Genomic DNA, 25,273 nt, shown 5'->3' with positions numbered 1-25,273 from the left:
TTTCCACAACATTTTAATTGATATTGTTTATTTCAAACACAGTAAATTAATAATATCTACTAGTAAGAAGATCTGTATTTTATAGTGGGGAAGGGGGCGTACAATGCAAAGAAGCCAATAGAGTTTTAGAAGAGAACCAAAGGCTCAAATGAAATTGTACAGACAGCAGTGGAGTAAGCCGCAACCAAAGAAGCAGGACCCTTATATTTAATGGTGGCCACTACAGAACCCTGTCACCTAATGTCAGCCACCACAGAATGGGATCCTTACAATTGTGGCCACCACAGAACAGGACCCTTATACCTGATAGTGTAATGACAATCACAGAACATGATCCTTTTATCTACTGATGACCACCACAGAACAAGGTCCTGACATCTAATGGTGGCCATATCAGAATAGTTCTATGACACTTAATGGCCACCACAGAAGAAGACCCTTATTCCTAATGGGGCAATCACAAACATGATCATTATATCTAATGGTGGCCACCAGAGAAAAGCACCCTGACAACTAATGGTGGCTATCACAGAACAGGACCCTTATATCTGATGGTGGCCACCAGAGGAGCTATGATACAAGGAGCTGAACAGCTTAAGGATCCATATGTAGAGTGGCTGTCACTAGACACAAGATCCATATTGTATTGGGAGGAGAACCGTACTGTACCGTGACCACCGCAGGAGACAAGGTGTGTACTCTACACCGAAAAGGGACAAGATTCAATGTCCACAGTGAACACAATATAGGTGACATAGCTTGCATTGAAACCCCCTGTGGGAACAGATTAACGGTCAGTGATGACCACCACCCCAAGAGAGGAGGTCCACACACAACAAAGGCTCTATCTCAGCTTTTGGCCACGTTCTCACGTTCAGTATTTGGTCAGTATTTTACCCCAGTATTTGTAAGCCAAAACCAGGAGTGGGTGATAAATACAGAAGTGGTGATGTGTTTCTATTATACTTTTCCTCTTATTGCTCCGCTCCTGCTTTCGGCTCCCATATACTGATGTAAAATTCTTCTGATAGGAGTGAATGTGGCCTATATTTGTGTTTTCCAGACACAAGTTTTTCCATAAATGATTATCAAGTAGCCAGTTGTTTATGATGATTGCAAATATGGCTACACTTCAACGTTATGACGCAAGGGTGGGACATACGCTGAGAAACCCCTACACCTTGAGTCCAGCTCTTTACTTTAGGATGACCAATACAGTATACATGTCATAGGGCCCAAAAATACAGACTGGCCCAGACAAGAAAAGCAACCAGAGTCTAAAGCAACCATAATTCATAGCAACCAGAGCTCATACAACTCAAGTCTATAGCATCTAGAGCCCATAGTAATTCAAGTCCATAGCAACTCAAGTCCATAGCAACCAGAGCCCATAGCAACTCAAATCTATAGCAACCAGATCCCATATGAATTCAAGTCCATAGCAACATAAGCCCATAGCAACAAGTCTATACAAACCAGAGCCTATAGCAACCAGTCCATAGCAATCACAGCTCAAAGCAACTGGAGCCTTAAGCAATCTGAGTCTAAAGCAACTAGAGCCCATAGCAACCACAGCCCATGGCAACCAAAGCTCAAAGGAACCAAAGCCCATAGCAGTGAGAGTGATATTTCAAGCTGGGCTGATTGATATGGTTGTCAGAATGATGGATCTGATCTCTTTAATCTACAAGGAAATGTCCCGTGGTTGGAATGGATTATTCTCTGCATTGCCCTCACTAATAATAGGAAATACATAAAATATATGTCACAATCACGGTCTCCTCGGATATTGTAGTGTAGTATTTCGTGTATTGTGGGCTTGTAAGTTGTCCGTTCCCAACACAATAAAATGACGGGAATGTTAGTGTACCTTTTATTTACACGACAGCACGGCGTAATTGCCCCTTTTGTCCATAGCGACCTCTTAGAATGTAGTGTTTGGTTGCTATGGGCAAAGTCACAGAACAATCATAGCGACCCATACCTGCAATACAATTGACTGTTATGAGCTAGGAGCCTAAGAGGTGATTATTTTCTTGTTAGTGTATTTCCCCACATGGGCTCGAAACCCGTTCACTAATAACTTAAATAAATTAGGAAGATAATAAATTTAGGGTAACTTTTTAAGCCACTTGTTAGAGAAACACTCGAGATGGAGGACAACAAGGCTATGGAGGAATGGCTTCGGATTACGGATGTGATATGAAATCCGGTGTCACTGGATGTGTGAAGTACGAGAGTTGGCTAGCCATTGTTCTAGCGGCTTGAAAGGAAAGCAACATGGGCTCTGGAACGTGCAACTGCAAACGAGCAAACACTAATTTTGCTGAAAGGCCTGGCCGGTAAAGGCGCTCTACGTGTTACCTAATCTACTAATCTTATGTAGGAGTCTCTCCTGAAGGCACGCTGCTTAGTCCACCTCTTCAATCTTCGTATTAAGAAGTCCTCCTGAAAAAAAAAAGGTCATTGGAAGGAGCTGATTTCCAGTTTTCACCACTGGAATTTATACATGAAATTTTCTATCCTGAGAATTTAGTGTTATGATATTTGTATACATAATAACCTATGATATAATACGCCATGAGCTTCTCAACGGAGCCGTGCCAATATAGGAAATGTAAGCAAGTGAAACACAAGCCCATGTCCACCACTTTGGCTGACTCTGACATGAATAACTAACCTATTGGACCAGTAAATGATTAAACATTATACATTTTAGCTCAGGTTGTGAGGGAATGTGAAAATGCACTGCCAATGTAAACATTTCAACAGGGACTATGTAACCGTATCTGAGAAATGGGACATGATGGCAGGTTGACGCTCCACCATAGTGTTAGGCCGAGACTTAAAAAGTTAACGTGGAATCATGAGGATTGAAAAAGGGAAAATGGAAGCTTTAACTATATGTTCTCACATCCTTCCCCTTGCTATGCCTTCTCCATTTCCAGCGTTATCATAAGCCATGATTCCCCCGACATGCTCTTCTAAACCTTGCGACTGCCCCTGCTTCCATAAAACCCAAGTTGTTTTATCAATTTTACCTTACTGCTAACCCACCCCACACCCGCTGCGACATCCCCCCTCCCAACGTTCACTGGTCTTCTTCTCCGTAAACGTCATTCTGCTTGCGCTTCATGTTCTCGAAATCAAAGTCTGTTCCAGTCATTCTCTTGTACATGTCTTTGATGTCATTGCACGTGGTCTCGAAATGCGTGGTGGCGTCATAGGAACGGGAGCAGAACACCTGTTATAGAGAGGACGAAAAGCTGGTGATGTAAGACAGAAGAGTATCCACATCACCCAGTACAACACAAAATACTCTGCATGGGTGGGTCAGGTGATGCGATTTTTGAGCAAAAATGTTCTTCCTTTCAATTTAGACTCCTAAAGAATTTAATGGCTAATATTTTATGGGTTCTTTGATCCAGACAGCTGCCTCACGGAGCTAGTCACGTTTGCAATTTGCGGACATGACCGGCACAAGTTTTTGAATGGCCATCTAAACTTAGCATTAGGCTTCATTCAGACGTCTAAGTTTCATGTCCATGCGCTTTCCTTTTTTTTTTTTTTTCACAAAGTCTATGGGGCTTTTCACATGTCTGTGCATTTTTCTACAGTGAGTGCCCACAAAAAAAAAAAAAAAAAGAAAAGTAACATGTCAGTTTTCCTTTTATTCCAGTTTAATGGGTTGTAAGCTTTTTTACTTTTTAACAATGTTGACAAAAACGCATGCCACACTAATGGTAAAAAGGAACATGAGGTTTCACATTAGCGTTTTTTTTGCGAAGCGCATTGTGCGCGTCCATGCGCATGCGTACCTATGTTTAACATGGCGTACGCATGGTCTTGCGTTTGCACGCTATCGTGCGCATGCGTTTTTTTTCAAGGTGTGCGCCTAGGCGCGCCAGACGCAACCTGCTGCATTTTTGGGTGCACCGAAAGGCGTCAAAAAAAGCATGCACACGGAATGCGACAAAATAACGCATTACAGTCTATGGAAACGCAGGCGTGCGCATGGACATGCGTTCGTCTGCGTTTTCGTGCGCATGCGTTTTTGGCGCAAAAATATGTAGACGCTGGTTTTAACCCCTAGAGAACGAATGCGCATAAAAAACGCCAACGCATGCAAAAACGCATGATGCGTTTTTTGCATGCGTTTCTATTGCGCACGATGCGCTGCGCAAAAAAACGCTAATGTGAAATTAGCCTTTGTTTGTCTTTGTAGAAGGCACTTACCTGACTTTCTGAGCCATCTTCAGTGGGTTCAAACAGATCACTGATAGCAACAAACCTGAAATGAGAAATAGCATTTGTGGGTAAATTGCATTGCAAAAATGAATTTATGAGCTACAGCAGCACATATGACATGTACTCCTTCATGCGTTTTCTATATAAGTTTTGAACAGCCTAAACTATTGAGGGGTCCAGAATCTACTTATTATTGTGGTTAAGTTTAGGAAGCATTTACCTCATTTGTACCCATTTTAGGTGCACAATATGCAACCTAAAATTCTAAATAGAACATATCCGTTTCTATATTTATGTTCTTTAGCACTCCTATAAACATAAAGTTTCCTTACTTCTGGTCTATAGGCTCCAAGAGCTCCAGTGCTGGATCAATCTCCTTCTCAGGCTCAGTTGTCTCCACTGTGGTGCTGACGATAGCAATGTACTTGCCTTGTGCAGCCACGTTGTGTGCATATGAAATCATGCAGACGTAGATATCTATACAGGGGGAGATACACAGGATTAAAATAATCAGGTATTCACTTCTTTTTGTACCCAGAATCATATGGACATGCACCAGTTAGCTACCACGGTGTCACATAATATCTCTACATCATTCTTATTTATGTCAAGTCCATCTCACCTGATTTTCTATTGACCTGGTTCTGTGGAATGATAATTTGGCAAGAGTTGGCATCATTGGTGTTCTTGATGGGATGGCTGAGGATGCAGATGACCCGGATCACCTGACCAGCCTTACGCACTCGGTCAGGAACATAGCTGGGGTCACAGATCAGCTGCTTGCAACGTGCCACCTGAGTAAGGAACAAAACAGGAAGGGCATAAATGAAAAAAAGCAGAACCTTGTTATTATACAGACACTTTTGTGTGTGAGTTTATTTTAGAGTTTGGAAAGAATTTGGGTAACCATCAGACACTAATGCAAAGACAGGAATAACATATACATAAGCACCATAAAGCTGTTCTCATGATTACAGTGAAGCCCAGGATGAAAGTAAAAGCCACCAAAGCAACATATTACTGCTCGGGACTCCTACAGACGTAGCTCTCCAGTCACTGAGACACTGCTAAGGAGCTCGCAAGATAGGAAAGAACTCACTGACTGATCTTTTGCCCATACTGCTTTCAGATAGTCCACAGTAATCATACCCAGAGACCTTACCTCTCCCTCTGACTTTACTCCAACTACTTTCCCTTTCTCCACTACAATCTCATCCACGCTCTTGTTTAACATGTAGGTCCCACCATAGATAGCGCTGAGTCTGCAAAGGGCGGAGGAGAAAGGAGGAGCAGCGTTAGCTTCATTCACTTACACAAGGCACCTCTATAATGAAAGAACCCATAGAAACCTGACTACAGAACTAGTCGATCTTACATCACGTCTTTATGTCTGGTCCTAAATATCTCTCACTTAGGGTTAGTCCTTAAGATATAGGGATTCCCCACCTGGCAAATCCTTGTGGCAGCTCGCCCAGTCCATACAGAGGGTACAGATAGGGGCTTTTTCCGTATCTTGCCAGAGACTCGCTGTAAAGCTTGATTCGATTGATGGTTTCCAGACATGGCTGATCCAGATACCTATAAAAAGATAAAGAAACATAGTGGCTACTGAAATCAAACCATGACCAGCTGAAAGGAGACCACAACCTTATAGCCTGCCTATTCCAGGCAGGGGTCTTAGAGTGAATCTGTCCCCTTTACATCTGGAAACATGCCAGAAGCTCACCTAAAGCTAAACTAGTGGATGTCCCAGGTACCCTGGATTTTTAAAGGACTTTGTCTGATTTCTCTGGACCTTAGCAATGAGGTCCAGTTGTTTTTTGAGCTGCGCAAGGGTGTTCACTATTTCTGTATTTTTTCACAATGACTTGCCCGAAGAGCTCACAAACACAATCCCTCTAGCTTTCATTTAGCATTATGCCAAGTCTGTTACACCCTGTGAGTCCATATCATCTTCTGCAGGCCTTGAGTTAGTTTTCTTGATGGAACAACTATTGCACCTTTCACATAAATTTCTCAAAACCTGGCAATGTCACAGAATCACCAGATGTAAAATGTAAGGCTACTATATATCAGAGTGGCAAATACTCACTCGTCAGTTCTATAAAGCGCCAAGGCATGGCCTGTGAAATCGATGACATCCTGCCCTAAATCAAATTTCTTGTACACATCTCGCATGGTGGTGCTTTTGGGATCCACCCCTTCAAATGTCTTGGAGTCATTCTCATCAAAGTTGGCTACAAAGACCAAAAACTTGCGGAAACGGCGTTTCTCAAACATCCCCATGAGATCTGCAAAAAGGAGACTGAAGGTAAAATCTAAAAAACAGCAAATAAAACCCGATTGACATTCTCAGGCCATATGTAACCAGAGGGTCTCCAGACTTAACATACACATGCATACTCAGCTCAAATGAGCGTCCATGTGTTTTCAACAGGGAAAAGGAATGAAGTTACCGCCAGACAACTCTGGAGGCATAATATCTGTCCTAAGGACAAAAGAATCCTGAAACTTAAGATGCCAGATCTGTCATTATCCTAGCAGATGGTAAGTCTTGAGGCCCTCATACACATAGGGTAGTTGTTCACTTTTGCTGACAGGTCCACATTGCCTTAAGGTGTATGGACACCTTAAGGCTATGCTTGCTGACGTGTACTCACTGGAGGCCAGGGCCTCAGTTTCGGTTGAGGGGACTTTGTATATCTTCCCTCCTTTGTACACAAAACTTCCTTCTACCACTTTGAAGTCTAGGTAGCGAGTGACCTCAGTGTAGAGCAGCATCTTTACCAGCTGGCCTGCAAAAAAGGAAAGGCAGAAAAGGTTATTATGGCCATAATTGCTAGCGTGCAGCAGCCGTATGTCCTGTCTCTCAGGATATTATCAGGTCGCTTGTTTTACTGAAAGAAATTGTGCAAAAGTAAGAAGAAATCCTACTGTGATTGAATGTTTTTTGTCACACAGATATTGTATATACTTTATTAGTTCCTTTCACGGCTGCAACAAGCGCCACTCCACCTGTTCAGTACATGTTACACCTGTTCTGTAGTATTGACATATTACTGTGAGCAAATAAGACCTCATATAAAGGACGAGGGCGGGGAGGTGTTGGCTGACAAGTTTGCTTTGCATGCGCTGGTCATTAGTTCTATCATTATGTGGGAAAGCTGGGTAGAAGTGAGCAATTTATGATTATCCGATTACGCTGCGACATGTCTGTGAAATATGGTATGGGCAGTTAGCTCATTTCAGGAATCCTGACGAGACCGGACTGTGTTTTCCCAATATGTGAAAACAGCTAAACTTTAACAATGCTGAGTGACAACCTCATGCTGACCCTTAAAGTAGCTGACCTATACACAACATTTATCATCCACCCTCAGGATAAGGGTATAATCATTGGGGTCCAATTACCAGGACTCCCACCAATCATGGGTTAGAAAGTTTCATGTGGAAAAGGAGCAGTAATGGCCATTCATGACCACCACACCACTCATTGTACATGGAAGCAGTAGCCATGCAGGGCTTTTGCATAGTGCAATGTATTGTCTGTGTAACTTGACTGAAAGGCGCTATGATGAAGTCTGGAGGCCATAGTTATTCTATTATTTCTATGAATTTCCAGGATCACTATTCTTCTCTTGAGAACTCTTCCATGTTTATTTGCTCTTTTCCTCTACATACTGATTAGAGGACAGAAAGAGGATGCTGCTTTCTCCGCCTGGTGTAGATGCAGGAAGCAGCTGGACGCAGAGCACAATACTCCTAGCTGTTATAGATAGAGACACAATAAAAAAAAAGAAAAAAAGTCCATCACATTAATAATGTTGAAAACAAAAAAAAAGCTACATGCTTTCAAAATGTTAATGGGGTACATAGAGGTTCGGTGCCCAGACTTGTCCATCAGTGGTCCACACTTATCACTACTTCCTGCAGTGCTATTTAATAGTGACATGGATGGGTTTGGTCACATGCACCTTAATTAGCGGCCATGTTGAGGACCGGAGTGCCGTGTAGATAGGGTAGCAGAATATACTAAATAAGGGGCAGACTACTCAGTTCTTTCCCTATGACAACTTCAGTTGATATTACAGGGAACCTGTCATAGATTATCTACATTCACTGCTCGCCTGCACAGTACTTGTTGCAGTATGGTCCGATGAGGTGTACAGACTAAGGCCACATGCACATTGAGTATTTGGTGAGATTTTTACCCCAGTTTTTGCAAGTCAAAACCATGAGTGGGTTAAAAATCCAGAAGTGTTACAAATGTTTCTATTATGCTTTTCCTTTGACCATTCCACTCCTGGTTTTGGCTTACAAAACAGGGGCTAAAAAACTCACCAAATACTCAGTGTGTGCATGTGGCCTAACTTCAGCGCCTGCCCATCAATCAAAGGCACCGAGGTTGGTCCATGCACTCCCATAAGGACCACACGGAGCTGAGTAACATGCAGGAGAGCAGTGAAGAAAGATAGAGGTCTGCAGGGATGCACGGAGTGGATCGTTAGGAACCTAATTAGGAAGGCTATAATGTGTTGACATCAGTTTAACAACGGAACTCTTAACAACAGGATCCCTTTGAAGAGGTAGTTCAGCAGCTCACTCTTTAGTCAAACCTGTCATCTTACCTAAAGAAACAAGCCTGCTTGGGCAATGTTAGATTAGGCGAAGAGAGAGAACCCTTGAAGCTGGTTGTACCTTAGTATCAGTGGGATCTGTATTTCTTTAGGAGATAAGCAGCATGACAGTAGACGGGCACCTAATTGTCAGAACACCCTCTATGTGGCCATGTGTGTGCAGGGAAGAAGTAAAAGCCTAATCTTTATATATGAGATCTAACATGGGAGCGGATACACACTGCTGCAATCCGGGGATTTCCTCTTCGTGTACTACAATTCCACATCCTGTTTTTAATGGGGAAATCTTACAATCTGCATTCATCCCTCCGACTTTCACACCATGTTTTATAACCTGAGGTCAGGACTTCATGCGCAACATTCTAGATATTGCCGATGCTGCCATGTGGGTATGGAAGCCCGAGGGTGATGAGGTCTGACCTTCCAATACAAAGGTGAGGTCAGGACAAAGGGTAGACTGGAAATGATGAGAAAAACATGGAGGCTTATTTTTAAAACAGCGACCCACTTGTACATGGATGGTGGTGCACTATTAATTCTGTTTTTCTGTTCTATCATAGGAAGTGCCCCAAGGGACATGAAGGCATAATTAGGACCCCTTAATGGGAGGTGAGACATGAAGATCTGCAGCTTTGATTCCACATTAGAAATCCACTGAAAATTAAAGTAAGGCCACATGCACACATTGAGAATTTGGTGAGTTTTTTACCCCAGTATTTGTAAGGCAAAACCAGGAGTGGGTGAAAAATGCAGAAGTGGTGCAAATGTTTCTATTATGCTTTCCCTCTGACCGTTCCACTCCTAATTTTGGCTTACAAATACTGGGGTAAAAAACTCACCAAATCCTCAATGTGTGCACATGGCCTTAATGTGGAAACCAACAGTGAAACCACAGTGCAATCAGCAGCAGAATTTGCAAGTTTGTGCTGGAACGATGCTGTGTGGATTTGGCCTTGCAACCCTACGACATGTCTAAAGACTCACCATTAGCCATAAGGAATTTGGGGATGAGATCCACGTTCCAGTCACGGCCCCTTCCCATGCTCTCAGCGGGGTCATCAGGAATTTCAAACCTTTTATAGAGCTAAAGATATAACACGAAGATCTTAGTAAGGAAGAAACTGTGCAAAATGGCATAAAAGAATAGGTTATCTATCTATATTATTTAAAGGGATTGTTGCCTTCGACTGAATATTTCTTTAAAATGGGTTAAATGGGTAAAAAGAGCATAGGAACACGTGACCAGTTGCAGCCAATCACTGGCTGACATGGGTCACTAAGCAGCTTCTGCATGTCGGGAGACTGGACAGAATCGGCTGAGGATTGCGCCATTAAAAAAAAACAAACAATGTTGAGGCACACAACCCCTTTAATGAGATAAATCACTGATAACAGCATAGTCCCTAGTAGGCACATATATAAGATGAGCAATGAGAGATGATGTGCACTATGACACATAAAACACAGCCGCACTCGTGAGGGTTCCTTCAAAATATATAATTTTTTATTATTAATAAATTAATTTTTTATTATTCTGCACACAAGTTCACTACAGTGATAAATGACACAAGAGTGAAAAAGAAAACTTTTTTATCCAAGCGATTTCTCAACGTTTCGACCCGAGCCCAGGTTGCTTGATAGTATCAATGGGACCTGTGTCATGAGGCTATTCATATGATGTCCACGCTGTGTGCCCTGCGTTTACTGTGGAAGGAGTCTTAACCCCTTTCCTACATTAGACGTACTATTCCGTCCATGTGAACTGGGACCTATGTCTCAAGGACGGAATAGTACGTCTAGCGCGATCAGCTGCGCTCACGAGGGGAGCACAGCTGATCGCGGCCGGGTGTCAGCTGATTATCACAGCTGACACCCGGAACTATGTGTCAGGGGCGGTCACGGACCGCCCCCGACACGTTAACCCCTTGCACACTGCGATCAAACGCGATCGCAGTGTACCGGGGGTTTAGGGAAGCATCGGGAGGGAGGGGGCTCCCTCCGTGCTTCCCTGAGACCCCCGCAGCAGCGCAATGTGCAGCGCTGCTGCGGGGGTCTCCTTCCCTGCAGGTCCCCGAATCAAAAATGGCGGCGGGGACCTTCGGGGGCCTGCAGGGAGGCGGCTTCCTGATGCATGCAAAGCGTCGGCATGAGGAAGCCTGCAGCACTGCCTGTGACAGATAGCTGATCTGTCACAGCGATCTGTGATGTGACAGATCAGCGATCTGTCACATGACAGTGATGCCCCCCCGGGACACTGTAATAAAGTTAAAAAAAAAGTGTAATAATAATTTATAAAAAATTGCTAAATAAATTACAAAAAAAAAAAAAAATTCCCTAATAAATTCATTTTTTGAAAATAAAAAAAAAACAATAAATAAAAGTACACATATTTGGTATCGCCGCGTCCGTAACGACCCGCCCTATAAAACTGTCCCACTAGTTAACCCCTTAAAAAATAAAAATAAAAAACAAAGCAAAAAATAAAGCATTATCATCATACCGCCAAACAAAAAGTGCAATAACACACGATCAAAAAGACGGATATAAATAACCATGGTACCGCTGAAAACGTCATCTTGTCCCGCAAAAAACGAGCCACCACCCAGCATCATCAGCGAAAAAATAAAAAAGTTATAGCTCGCAGAATAAAGAGATGCTAAAATAATTATTTTTTATATAAAATTGTTTTCATTGCATAAAAGCACCAAAACATAAAAAAGACATAAATGAGGTTTCGCTGTAACCATACTGATCTGAAGAATAAAACCGCCTTATCAATTTTAGAGCACGCGGAACGGTGTAAACGCACCCCCCAAAAGAAATTCATGAAACGCTAGTTTTTGTTCTTTCTGCGTCCCAAAAATCGGAATAAAAAGCGATCAAAAAATGTCACGTGCCCGAAAATGGTACCAATAAAAACGTCAACTCGTCCCGCAAAAAATAAGACCTCACATGACTCGGTGGGTCAAAATATGGAAAAATTATAGCTCTCAAAATGTGGTGATGCATAAACTATTTTTACAATAAAAAGCGTCTTTTAGCGTGTGACAGCTGCCAAACATAAAAACCGCCATAAATAGTAAATCAAACCCCCCTTTATCACCCCCTTAGTTAGGGAAAAATAATAAAATTAAAAAAAATGTATTTATTTCCATTTTACCATTAGAGTAGGGTTAGGGGTGTGTTGGGGTTAGGGTTGGAGTTAGAATTGGGGGGTTTCCACTGTTTAGGCACATCAGGAGCTCTCCAAACTTGACATGGCATCTGATTTGAATTCCAGCCAATTTTGCAGTGAAAAAGTCAAACGGCGCTCCTTCCCTTCCGAGCTCTGCCATGCGCCCAAACAGTGGTTCCCCCCCACATATCAGGTATCAGCGTACTCAGGACAAATTGCACAATAACTTTTCCAGTCCAGTTTCTCCTGTTACCCTTGGTAAAATAAAACCTGAAGTAATTTTTTTGTGAAAAAAAAGTTAAATGTTCATTTTTTTTTTTAAACATTCAAAAAATTCCTGTGAAGCACCTGAAGAGTTAATAAACTTCTTGAATATGGTTTTGAGCACCTTGTGGGGTGCAGTTTTTTAGAATGGTGTCACTTTTGGGTATTTTCTATCATACAGACCCCTCAAAGTGACTTCAAAAGTGATGTGGTCCGTAAAAATAAAATGGTGTTGTAAAAATGAGAAATCGCTGATCAACTTTTAACCCTTATAACTTCCTAACAAAAAAAAATTTTGGTTCCCAAATTGTGCTGATGTAAAGTAAACATGTGGGAAATGTTACTTAAGTTTTTTGAGTGCCATATCTCTGTGATTTAAGAGCATAAAAATTCAAAGTTGGAAAATTGTGAAATTTTCAAAATTTTTGCCAAATTTCCATTTTTTTCACAAATAAACGCAAGTTATATGAATGAAATTTTACCACTAACATGAAGTACACTATGTCACGAGATAACAATGTCAGAATCACCGGGATCCATGGAAGCGTTCCAGAGTTATTACCTCATAAAGGGACAGTGGTCAGAATTGTAAAAATTGGCCCGGGCATTAACATGCAAACCACCCTTGAGAGTAAAGGGGATAATGTTTTAACGTGGGCTCGGGTCAAAATGTTAAAGGGAATCTGTCACCTGGTTTTGGCGGGCTATTTAAATGAGGTCTGTCCGGTCCGATGGGCGGTGTTTCCGATCTTTGCCGCCTCCCCATCCTTGGTCGCCGTCCGCAGTTTTTTCATGAATAGGAGTAGGTGTCCGCCATCTTTCGCGCATGCGCTAAGCATTCTTGGCTCGCGCACATGCAGTATGCTTTGCCCAACTGCGGGCAAAGCCGAAAAGCCTTACTGCGCATGCGCCGGTTAACTAGGCCCCGTAACACAGCAAAATACTTCCGGGACTTAGTTAACCGGTGCATGCGCAGTAAGGCTTTTCAGCTTTGCCCGCAGTTAGGCAAAGCATACTGCGCGTGCGTGAGCCAAGAATGCTTAGCGCACGCGCGAAAGATGGCGGACACCTACTCGTATTCATGAAAAAACTGCGGACGGTGGCCAAGGATGGGGAGGCGGCAAAGATCGGAAACACCGCCCATCGGACCGGACAGACCTCATTTAAATAGCCCGCCAAAACCAGGTGACAGATTCCCTTTAAGAACTCACTTGGATTAAAAAAAATTATTTTTCACTCTTTTGTCATTTATCACAGTGGGTGAAGTTGTATGCAGAATAATAAAAAAGTATATATTTTGATGGAACCCTCACAAGTGCGGCTGTGGATTATACAGTGCCTACAAGTAGTATTCAACCCCCTGCAGATTTAGCAGGTTTACACATTTGGACTGTAGATCAGCCTGGAAGTGTGAAATGCACTGCAGCAAAAAAGAATGTTATTTCTTTGTTTAATTTTTTTTTAAATTGTGAAAAGTTTATTCAGAGGGTCATTTATTATTCAACCCCTCAAACCACCAGAATTCTGTTTGGTTCCCCTAAAGTATTAAGAAGTATTTCAGGCACAAAGAACAATGAGCTTCACATGTTTGGATTAATTATCTCTTTTTCCAGCCTTTTCTGACTATTTAAGACCCTCCTCAAACTTGTGAACTGCACTCATACATGGTCAACATGGGAAAGACAAAGGAGCATTCCAAGGCCATCAGAGACAAGATCGTGGAGGGTCACAAGGCTGGCAAGGAGTACAAAACCCTTTCCAAGGAGTTGGGCCTACCTGTCTCCACTGTTGGGAGCATCATCCGGAAGTGGAAGGCTTATGGAACTACTGTTAGCCTTCCACGGCCTGGACAGCCTTTGAAAGTTTCCTCTCGTGCCGAGGCCAGGCTTGTCCGAAGAGTCAAGGCTAACCCAAGGACAACAAGGAAGGAGCTCCGGGAAGATCTCATGGCAGTGGGGACATTGGATTCAGTCAATACCATAAGTAACGTACTCAACCGCAATGGTCTCCGTTCCAGACGAGCCCGTAAGGTACCTTTACTTTCAAAGCGTCATGTCAAGGCTCGTCTACAGTTTGCTCATGATCACTTGGAGGACTCTGAGACAGACTGGTTCAAGGTTCTCTGGTCTGATGAGACCAAGATCGAGATCTTTGGTGCCAACCACACGCGTGACGTTTGGAGACTGGATGGCACTGCATACGACCCCAAGAATACCATCCCTACAGTCAAGCATGGTGGTGGCAGCATCATGCTGTGGGGCTGTTTCTCAGCCAAGGGACCTGGCCATCTGGTCCGCATCCATGTGAAGATGGATAGCACGGCCTACCTGGAGATTTTGGCCAAGAACCTCCGCTCCTCCATCAAGGATCTTAAGATGGGTCGTCATTTCACCTTCCAACAAGACAACGACCCAAAGCACACAGCCAACAAAACCAAGGCCTGGTTCAAGAGGCAAAAAATCAAGGTGTTGGAGTGGCTTAGTCAGTCTCCTGACCTTAACCCAATTGAAAACTTGTGGAAGGAGCTCAAGATTAAAGTCCACATGAGACACCCAAAGAACCTAGATAACTTGGAGAAGATCTGCATGGAGGAGTGGGCCAAGATAACTCCAGAGACCTGTGCCGGCCTGATCAGGTCTTATAAAAGACGATTATTAGCTGTAATTGCAAACAAGGGTTATTCCACAAAATATTAAACCTAGGGGTTGAATAATAATTGACCCACACTTTTATGTTTAAAATTTATTAAAATTTAACTGAGCAACATAACTTTTTGGTTTGTAAGATTTATGCATCTGTTAATAAATCCTGCTCTTGTGTGAAGTTTGAAGGCTCTAACTTATTTGCATCTTATCAAACCTGCTAAATCTGCAGGGGGTTGAATACTACTTGTAGGCACTGTATGCCTTAGTTCTTGGGTCTGATCTCAGACTAGCCAGCATCGCTACCTATTTTTTGAGTGTGCATCTTTAAGCCTATGCGTGCACTATGACATGGCAGCAGGCCTGTACCTCTTCCAGGGGGGTGATGGAGGAACTCTCTCCGCCATAGTACGGGTTCCTGTCCATATGTAGAACTTTCTTTCCATTAACAGACATGATCCCGGACAAAATGCATTCCTAAAAAGAGGAGAACAGAAGAAAATGAAAGTAAATAAACTGGATGGGTAATATTCAGACTTACTAATGAATGACTGTGCTGCTACTGCTTAACAACAAAGGACGGGGAACATAAGAATGTCAGAATCTTCAAGAAGATCAGTTGTATTGGGATACTAAAATCACCAGCAGGCCCAGAACACCATGTTACTGTACGATTCTCTATAGCAGGGGTGGGCAATTAATTTTCCTGAGGGGCCACATGAGAGACCGTGACTGTTGTCGGGGGCCAAACCAATATACCGAAATTAATTCTACTCAATATATTATAATTATATTATTGATAATTATATTAATTGTATTACTTAATATTGAGCAGAATTAAGTAAGCTGACATCATCCTAAATATCGTTTGAACCCAAGTACAGCCCCTTCTGTATATCGTATAAGCCCCCCTTATATACTGTAAGAGCTCCCACACAGCCTCCCTATATACAGCACGAGCCCCACACAGCCTCCCTATATACAGCATGAGCCCCACACAGCCTCCCCTTATACAACACGAGCCCACACAGCCTCCCCATATACTGTACAAGCCTCACACAGCCTCCCAATGTGCTGCACAAGTCCCCCATAGCCTTCCCTTGTGCAGCACAACACCCCCATAGCCTCCCCTTGTGTAGCTCGACAACCACATAGCCTCCCCTTGTGCAGCTCACCACCCCCATAGCCTCCCCTTGTGCAGCTCAGCACCCTCATAGCCTTCCCTTGTGCAGCTCAGCACCCCCATAGCCTCCCCTTGTAAAGCTCAACATCCCCATAGCCTCCCCTTGTAAAGCTCAGGACCCCCATAGCTTCCCCTTGTAAAGCGCAACAACCACAGAGCCTCCCCATGCCCACCCAAACATCCCATACATATGAAAAAAAATAAACACCACATACTCACCTCGGTCTCGTTCCCCGGCGCTCTGCTTGTCTCCCTTTCTCCGTTGCGCTGACTCTCCGCACCACAACACATAGCTGACGCGATGAAAAGACGTCATTGCGTCAGCTGTTTCACATGCTGGTTGGTGGAGGAAGTGGCCGGAGGCCCCTCCTCCACCAATGCAGTCAGCGGCTCCTATGGAGACAGCGAGCGGGCGGGCACGGTGCGGCCCGTGGAACGCAGTTTTCCAGCCCCTCGGCTGTCTCGGTCTGCGGGCCTGACTGAGACAGCCAAAGGGCCAGATTTGGCCCGCGGGCCGCACTTTGCCCAGGTCTCCTCTATAGTGATCACCATGTTACTGTGTGAATCTCTATAGTGATCACCATGTTATTCTCTGTAGTAATCCCCATGTTACTGTGTGATTCTCTATAGTGATCACGTTACTGTGTGATTCTCTATAGTGATCAATATGTTACTGTGTGATTCTCTATAGTAATCCCCATGTTACTGTGTGATTCTCTATAGTGATCACATATTACTGTGTGATTCTCTATAGTGATCACCATGTTACCGTGCGATTCTCTATAGTAATCCCCATGTTACTGTGTGATTCTCTATAGTAATCCTCATGTTACTGTGCGATTCTCTATAGCATTCCCATGTAACTGTGCGATTTTCTATAGTAAACCCCATGATAGGGTTCTTTTACACTTCCCGTGTTTTTGCAGGCCGTTTTTGTGCCCCCAACAGATTTCTATGGGGCCGCAAAATCGGCCCGCAAAAATTCATCAGAGCGCCGTGCACCATATGGCCATGAGGGTTGTATATACGGCCGTGAAAAAATATCAAGCTTGCTCGATATTTTTCATGGCTTACGGACACGGCCGCAATAGAATTCAATGGTGCCTCAAAATCAACGGTGGCTTTATTTTTGCGGTACACCATATTTGTGGAACACCGTATTTTTCCCCACCAATTTGTCAAAACAGGGAAAAACGGCCATCCGAGAAGGTTTTTTGCGGCCCGTTTTTGCGGGAGACCGTGAAAATCACGGCAATAAAAAAAAGGGGCCTCAAAAAACATGGAAAGTTTAAAAGAAGCCTTACTGTGCACCATGTTACTCTGTGATTCTCTAGTGATCACAATGTTACTGTGTGATTCCCTATAGCAGTGATGGCAAACCTTTTAGAGATCGAGTGCCCAAACTGCAATCCAAAACCCACTTATTTTTCTCAAAGTGCCCTGAATACTGAGATTTTAGATTAGAAAGACAATTTGTACATTAGCGCGCTATGTGAACTTCTCCACATGCACATTATGATGACCCTACTGTACCCCCTCCCTCAGTTCCTCCAACAAAGAATGGTGACCCCATCACAGTATGATTCTCCAACTGTATACAGTATAAAGGGCACAGCAAGTCCTCCATACAGTAAAATGGCTCCATATAGATCTCCAAAAAGTATAATGGCTCCAAATAATCCTCCATACAGTGTAATGGGCCCCATATAGTGCTCCATGCAGTATAATGGCCCCACACAAGGCTCTATACTATAAAATGGCCCAATATAGTGCCCCATATTGTACAATGCCCCACATAGTGCTCAATACTGTATAATGGCTTCACACAGTGCTCCATACCAGGGCTGTGGAGTCAATTGGGTACAGTAATTCAATGCAAAATGTGCTGAATATTTTTTCATAGGAATTTGGGAAAGTTATGAAATGTCCTAGAAATGGCTGTTCTATTCCTGATCTGAGACTACATTTACACACAGCGTTTTTCCTGCATTTTTTGAGGATACGTTTTTCAGCTGCAAAAGCAGATCAGCTTTTTAAAAAATCGCATCACCTGAAAGGTTTTTGAGCTCATAGATAATGTTTTCAATAGCAAAAGCAGATTAGAAATCTGCTCTATCTATCCATTTATCCATATCTGTCTATCCATATCTTATCTGTACCAAAAAGAATGAAAGCCGGATAGCACACAGACTTAAGCCCCCGTTACACACTGCGATATAGTTAGCAATATCGCTGTAAAGTCACCGATTTTGTGACGTTGCAGCGATATTGCTAGCGATATCACTGTGTGTGATACTTACCTCCGACCGGCTCCCCCGCTGGTTATCGCTAATCGCGCGAGAAGCTCCTGGACCATTCCTCGTCGGTCACTTCCTGCGGCGCCGACGAGCGACGCGTGGAGCCGGGCGGGAGGACGCAGGATCGCAGCGTCTGACAGGTAAGTAGCGATCCCCGTCCCCAGCGATGTCGCTGGTGAGATCTGCCTGTGTGGCAGCTCACTAGCGACCACCTAGCGATGCACCAGCGATCCTGACCGCGTCATATCGCTAGTCGGGATCGCTGGTGCATCGCTAGGTGTAACGGTACCCTAACACTCCTTTTTTTTTTTAGCACCAGTCAGGTACACCTCATAGCTGCCCAAAAGGACGCCCAGGACAGGCATTGCTCGTCTTCAGTAACACATCAACATCAACTGATAGTTGGAACAAATAGACTGCATTCATCACCACATCTTAAGGTGCAGGCTTTATTTTCAAGTGTAAGGGTATGCAGTATGAGGTTCTGCTGCAGCTGAGGTGTGCAGTATGAGGTTCTGTGGAACAGTATGAGATTCTGCCCTTTCCTAGGTTTGATCCTGGCTTCGCCCATGGTGTGACTGTATCCTGAGGATCTAGGCTTTGTCTAATTGAGATGTCAGTGTTATATATATATACACACACACACACTATATATCTATATATATATATCTAATATATAAAGCTCAAAGTGTGTATGTATGTATGTGTGTATGTATGTATGGGTGTATGTCCGGGATAGGCATCCGCACCGTCGCAGCTACAGCCACAAAATTTGGCACAGTCACACGTCTGGACCCCGAGAGCGTCCTAAGCTATGTTGTGAGGCGAAATTTTAACCCCGCGCGTTCCAATTTACCAAACAATTTTGCCCCTATCTACATACTGGGGAAAAAGTGTGTGTGTCAAGCCCCGCCCCTCATTATGATGTCATAATGCCCCTATTTGCATAATGGGAAAACAGTGTGTGCGTATCAAGCCCCGCCCCTCATTATGATGTCACAATGGTTGCCATGGCAACGCTGATGTCATCAAGCCCCGCCGCTCATTATGGTGTCATAATGGTTGACTATGGGATGGAGGATGTGTGATGGGTATATGGGCACTGGACTGTGGGGTGGAGGATATGTATGATGGGTATATGGGCATGGGACTATGGGATGGAGGATTTGTGATGGGTATATGGGCATGGGACAATGGGATGGAGGATGTGTGATGGGTATATGGGCACTCGACTATGGGATGGAGGATATGTATGATGGGTATATGGGCACGGGCCTATGGAAGGGAGGATGTGTGATGGGTATATGGGCACGGGACTATGGGATGGAGGATGTGTGATGGGTATATGGGCACTGGACTATGGGATGGAGGATATGTATGTCGGGTATATGGGCACGGGACTATGGGATGGACGATATGTATGACGGGTATATAGGCACGGGACTATGGGATGGAGGATGTGTGATGGGTATATGGGCACGGGACTATGGGATGGAGGATAATTATAATTTGCTATAACTGACCACAGTTAGTTACTATGCCCGGGCAGCGCCGGGCTCTTCAGCTAGTATATATATATATATATATACAGACCAAAAGTTTGGACACACCTTCTCATTCAAAAAGCTTTCTTTATTTTCATGACTATGAAAATTGCAGATTCACTCTGGAGGCATCAAAACTATGAATTTACACATGTGGAATTATATAATTAGCAAAAAAGTGTAAAACAACTGAAAATACTGTATGTCTTATATTCTAGGTTCTTCAAAGTAGCCACCTTTTGCTTTGATTACTGCTTTGCACACTCTTGATGAAATTCATGAGGTAGTCACCAGAAATGGTTTTCACTTCACAGGTGTGCCCTGTCAGGTTTAATAAGTGGGATTTCTTGCCTTATAAATGGGGCTGGGACCATCAGTTGTGTTGTGCAGAAGTCTGGTGGATACACAGCTGATAGTCCTAATGAATAGACTGTAAGAATTTGTATTATGGCAAGAAAAAAGCAGCTAAGTAAAGAAAAACGAGTGGCCATCACTACTTTAAGAAATTAAGGTCAGTCAGTTCGAAAATTTGGGAAAACTTTGAAAGTGTCCCCAAGTTCAGTGGCAAAAACCATCAAGCGCTACAAAGAAACTGGCTCACATGAAGACCGCCCCAGGAAAGGAAGACCAAGAGTCACCTCTGCTGCAGAGGATAGGTTCATCCGAGTCACCAGCCTCAGAAATCGCAGGTTAACAGCAGCTCAGATTAGAGACCAGGTCAGTGCCACACAGAGTTCTAGCAGCAGACACATCTCTACAACAACTGTTAAGAGGAGACTTTGTGCAGCAGGCCTTCATGGTGAAATAGCTGCTAGGAAACCACTGCTAAGGACAGGCAACAAGCAGAAGAGATTTGTTTGGGCTAAAGAACACAAGGAATGGACATTAGACAAGTGGAAATCTGTGCTTTGGTCTGATGAGTCCAAATTTGAGATCTTTGGTTCCAACCACCGTGTCTTTGTGCGATGCAGAAAAGGTGAACGGATGGACTCTACATGCCTGGTTCCCACCGTGAAGCATGGAGGAGGAGGTGTGATGGTGTGGGGGTGCTTTGCTGGTGACACTGTTGGGGATTTATTCAAAACTGAAGGCATACTGAACCAGCATGGCTACCACAGCATCTTGCAGCGGCATGCTATTCCATCCGGTTTGCATTTAGTTGGACCATCATTTATTTTTCAACAGGACAATGACCCCAAACACACCTCCAGGCTGTGTAAGGGCTATTTGACCAAGAAGGAGAGGGATGGGGTGCTACACCAGATGACCTGGCCTCCACAGTCACCAGACCTGAACCCAATCGAGATAGTTTAGGGTGAGCTGGACCGCAGAGTGAAGGCAAAAGGGCCAACAAGTGCTAAGCATCTCTGGGAACTCCTTCAAGGCTGTTGGAAGACCATTTCCGGTGACTACCTCTTGAAGCTCATCAAGAGAATGCCAAGAGTGTGCAACGCAGTAATCAAAGCGAAAGGTGGCTACTTTGAAGAACCTAGAATATAAGACATATTTTCAGTTGTTTCACACTTTTTTTGTTAATTATATAATTCCACGTGTTAATTCATAGTTTTGATGCCTTCAGAGTGAATCTACAATTTTCATAGTCATGAAAATAAAGAAAACTCTTTGAATGAGAAGGTGTGTCCAAACTTTTGGTCTGTACTGTATATATGTAATCGATATTACATAGTGTATTACATATTTACAATTTATTACAGTTTTTTGTGTTCTAAAGTTGTATTCCAATAAATATATATTATGTTCTATCTAAATATCTTGATTATTGTATCATAAAAATGATTAAATGTCTGATGTTCACATTGTACTACAATACATTTTTCACTTAAATATAAGCAATATATGTGGTAGTCGGAGTCGTGGAGTCGGTCTAAGGGAAACTGAGGAGTCGGGAGTCGCAGGTTTGGCTTACCGACTCCACAGCCCTGCTCCATACTGTACAATGGCCCCACACTGTGTTCCATACTGTACAATGGCCCCACACAGTGCTCCATACTGTATAATGCCCCACACAATGCTCCATACAGTATAATGGCCTCACATAATGCTCCATACTGTATAATGATCTCACACAATGCTCCATACTGTATAATGGCCCCACACGATGCTCAATACTGTATAATGGCCCCACGTGATGCTCCATACTGTATAATGGCCCCACACGATGCTCAATACTGTATAATGGCCCCACGTGATGCTCCATACTGTATAATGGCCCCACATGATGCTCCACACTGTATAATGTGCCCACATAGTGCTCCATACAGTATAATGGCCTCACATTAAAAAAAAATATGGCAACTACTCACTTCTGCCCGTTCAAACGCTAATCTGGTCTCTTCATATATCACAATCCTACCTGTGGGCACTAGCGCTGCCACTCTCCTCAGCCTGCGCGCACACTAATGGGAGGATGCATGACCTGAAGTGTCTTTGTGATTCTCTAGTGATGGCTGTGTCAATATGTTTCTCTATAGTGACAGCCATGTCTCTGTGATTCTCTATAGTGATGGCAGCATTGATGTGATTCTCTATAGTGATGGTATCTTCACTGTGATTCTCTATAGTGATGGCTGTGCCGCTGTGATTCTCTATAGTGATGGCAGTGACTTTGTGATTCTGGCCGTGTGTCTGTGATTCTCTATAGTGTTGGCTGTTATTCTCTATAGTAATGGCTGTGTCGCTGTGATTCTGTATAATAGTGGCCGTGTCTTCATGATTCTCTAGAGTGATGGCCGTGTCTCTGTGATTCTCTATAGTGATCGTCTTGTCTCTGTGATTCTCTATAGTGATGGCCGTGTCTCTGATTCTCTATAGTGATGGATGTGATTCTCTATTGTGATGGCAGTGTCTCTTTGATTCTCTATAGTGTTGGTTGTGATTCTCTATAGTGATGGCCATGTCTCTCTGATTCTCTATAGTGTTGGCTGTGATTCTCTATAGTGATGAGAGTGTCTTTGTGATTCTCTATAGTGATGGCTGTGTCATTGTGATTCTCAAAAGTGATGGCCGTGTCTCTGTAATTCTCTACAGTGTTGGCAGTGTTTCTCTTTAGTAAAGTCCGTGTTGCTGTGATTCTCTTTAGTAATGACCGTATCGCTGTGATTCACTAAACTGATGGCCATGTCACAATGATTCTCTATAATGATGACCGTGTCTTCATTATACTCTATAGTGATGGCCACGTCGCTGTAATTCTCTATAATGATGGCTGTGTTGCTGTGATTCTCTATAGTGATGGCCATGTTTCTTTGATTCTCTATAGTGTTGGCTATGATTCTCTATAGTGATGGCCGTGTCTCTGTGACTGTCTATAGTGGTGGCCGTGTCTCTGTGATTCTCTATAGTGATGGCCATATCGCTGAGATTCTCTATAGTGATGGCCGTGTCTCTATGATTCTCTATAGTGATGGTTATGTCACTGTGATTCTCTATAAATTTCAAAAAATTGACTATCACATCCAAGCATAAACATAGTATGAACAGGTGCTTAACTTAGAGTCACCAACTCGTATACATTCAAGGAAAATAGGAAGCACACTGTATATGTGTACATAAGGTACACATAAATTGGCCATTTTATGCGCTAAACTTTCTCAAATTTTCATACTTGTAATGCAATTCATTTTTCATATTTGCATGTTTTGGCGCTACAGTGTGCTTCCTATTTTCCTTGAATGTGATTCTCTATATTGATGGCTGGGTCGCTATGATTCTCTATAGTGATGGGCATGTCTCTGTGATTGCTGTGATTTTCTATAGTGATGGACGTGTCTCTGTGATTCTCTATAGTGATGGCTATGTCACTGTGATTCTCTATATTGATGGCTGGGTCGCTATGATTCTCTATAATGATGAGCATGTCTCTGTGATTGCTGTGATTTTCTATATTGATGGCCGTGTCGCTGTGATTCTCTATAGGGATGGCCGTGTCTCTGTGATTCTCTATAGTGATGGCTATGTCACTGTGATTCTCTACATTGATGGCTGGGTCGCTATGATTCTCTATAGTGATGGGCATGTCTCTGTGACTGCTGTGATTCTCTTAATTGATGGCTGTGTCGCTATGATTCTCTATAGCGATGGCCGTGTCGCTGTGATTCTCTATAGTGATGACCATGTCACTGTGATTCTCTATAGTGATGGCCGTGTCGCTGTAATTCTCTATATTGATGGCCATGTTCCTGTGATTCTCTATAGTGGTGGTCGTATCTTGTGATTGCTGTACTTCTCCATGGTGATTCCTATCACACCTGCCTCTGTAGTGATCTCACTAGCCCTGCTCATGTTGCTGCCTTACAATGTGTCGGGCAGATTTGCATGAATTGATGTCTATTGATGTGTACAGCTGGAATTCCAGGATGTGAAATCCTCCCTGACAGAGAAACCTGATCCCAGTGAGGGGCTGGGCCTTGTGCACCACCTCCGAACCGAAGCCCTGATATCCCCCATAACCTGCACCCTGATCATCACCCCCCTCCATGCCAACCTGATGCCATCTTTTGGAGAGCTATAATAAAAGGGTGGGTCCTGCTTTATATTGCAATTATCCTGTTCAGCAACAAGGAGAGAGCTCAGGCCACACAGCATCCAGCCATATGTGGTAATGCAAAAATATGGAAATGCAAACCCCAGATCTCTGCATGCATCTCTCGAATTACACGATAAAATGAAAAATGCACGGCACAAACCCTGGGCACAGCATGACGGGGGCCACGCAAGACCCCATTATACATAATGCATGGTATAGTCAGGGTACATCTAGTGCAATGTGCTCTATGGTGTATGGCAGGGCACAGGGTAGTGCCCAGGGGTTGCAATAACATGATAAGAGCCTGTATGGCAGTGAATGGCAGAGCCCAGAGCCGGCTGCACAATGACAATGGCTGGCACAGGATTGTGAGCAGCCACTGCTCCCTGCCCGGCGGCATACTCACTGTCAGGCCGGTACCCAGCACGATGACATCGTACTCCTCATCCATGGTGCAGGTGTCTATGTGTGCCCAGCACGACTCAGCAAAGCTGCAGCCCAGCAATGAGAAGGACCAAAGATGGCTTACAGAGCACCGCCCTGTGCGCCTCCGCGACGGCAAGAAGTCCCTGCCTGAAGCCCTGAGACACTGCTGTAATACTGGCAGGCGGGCGTGGAGAGGAGGAGTGGGAGATGGGTGGGGAGAGGTCACACAGTACCGGGGGGAGATAAGGGTGCTGCTGGTGTCTTCTATGGAGGAGTGAAGGCTGTCATGTGAGGATGGACAGGGAGGATGA

The 25,273-nt window shown here is 43.7% G+C and overlaps 1 protein-coding gene across 1 annotated transcript; it reads right to left on the bottom strand.

Moving 5' to 3' along the window:
* On the bottom strand, positions 1–25,273 carry GDI1 (GDP dissociation inhibitor 1). The gene is made up of 11 exons (XM_073541233.1): positions 24,943–25,273; positions 15,336–15,443; positions 9,870–9,969; positions 6,909–7,043; positions 6,341–6,539; positions 5,695–5,826; positions 5,411–5,510; positions 4,871–5,042; positions 4,581–4,725; positions 4,237–4,291; positions 1–3,244 (listed from the first exon to the last, which is right to left on the bottom strand). The coding sequence occupies exons 1-11, from the start codon at positions 24,985–24,987 to the stop codon at positions 3,092–3,094; spliced, it is 1,344 nt and encodes a 447-aa protein (XP_073397334.1). The 5' UTR covers positions 24,988–25,273; the 3' UTR covers positions 1–3,091.

Source organism: Dendrobates tinctorius, unplaced genomic scaffold (genome assembly GCF_039654945.1).
Source record: "Dendrobates tinctorius isolate UK_male_01 unplaced genomic scaffold, ASM3965494v1 ptg000120l, whole genome shotgun sequence".
Lineage (NCBI taxonomy): Eukaryota > Metazoa > Chordata > Amphibia > Anura > Dendrobatidae > Dendrobates > Dendrobates tinctorius.
This window is presented reverse-complemented; position numbering and strand designations above follow the sequence as displayed.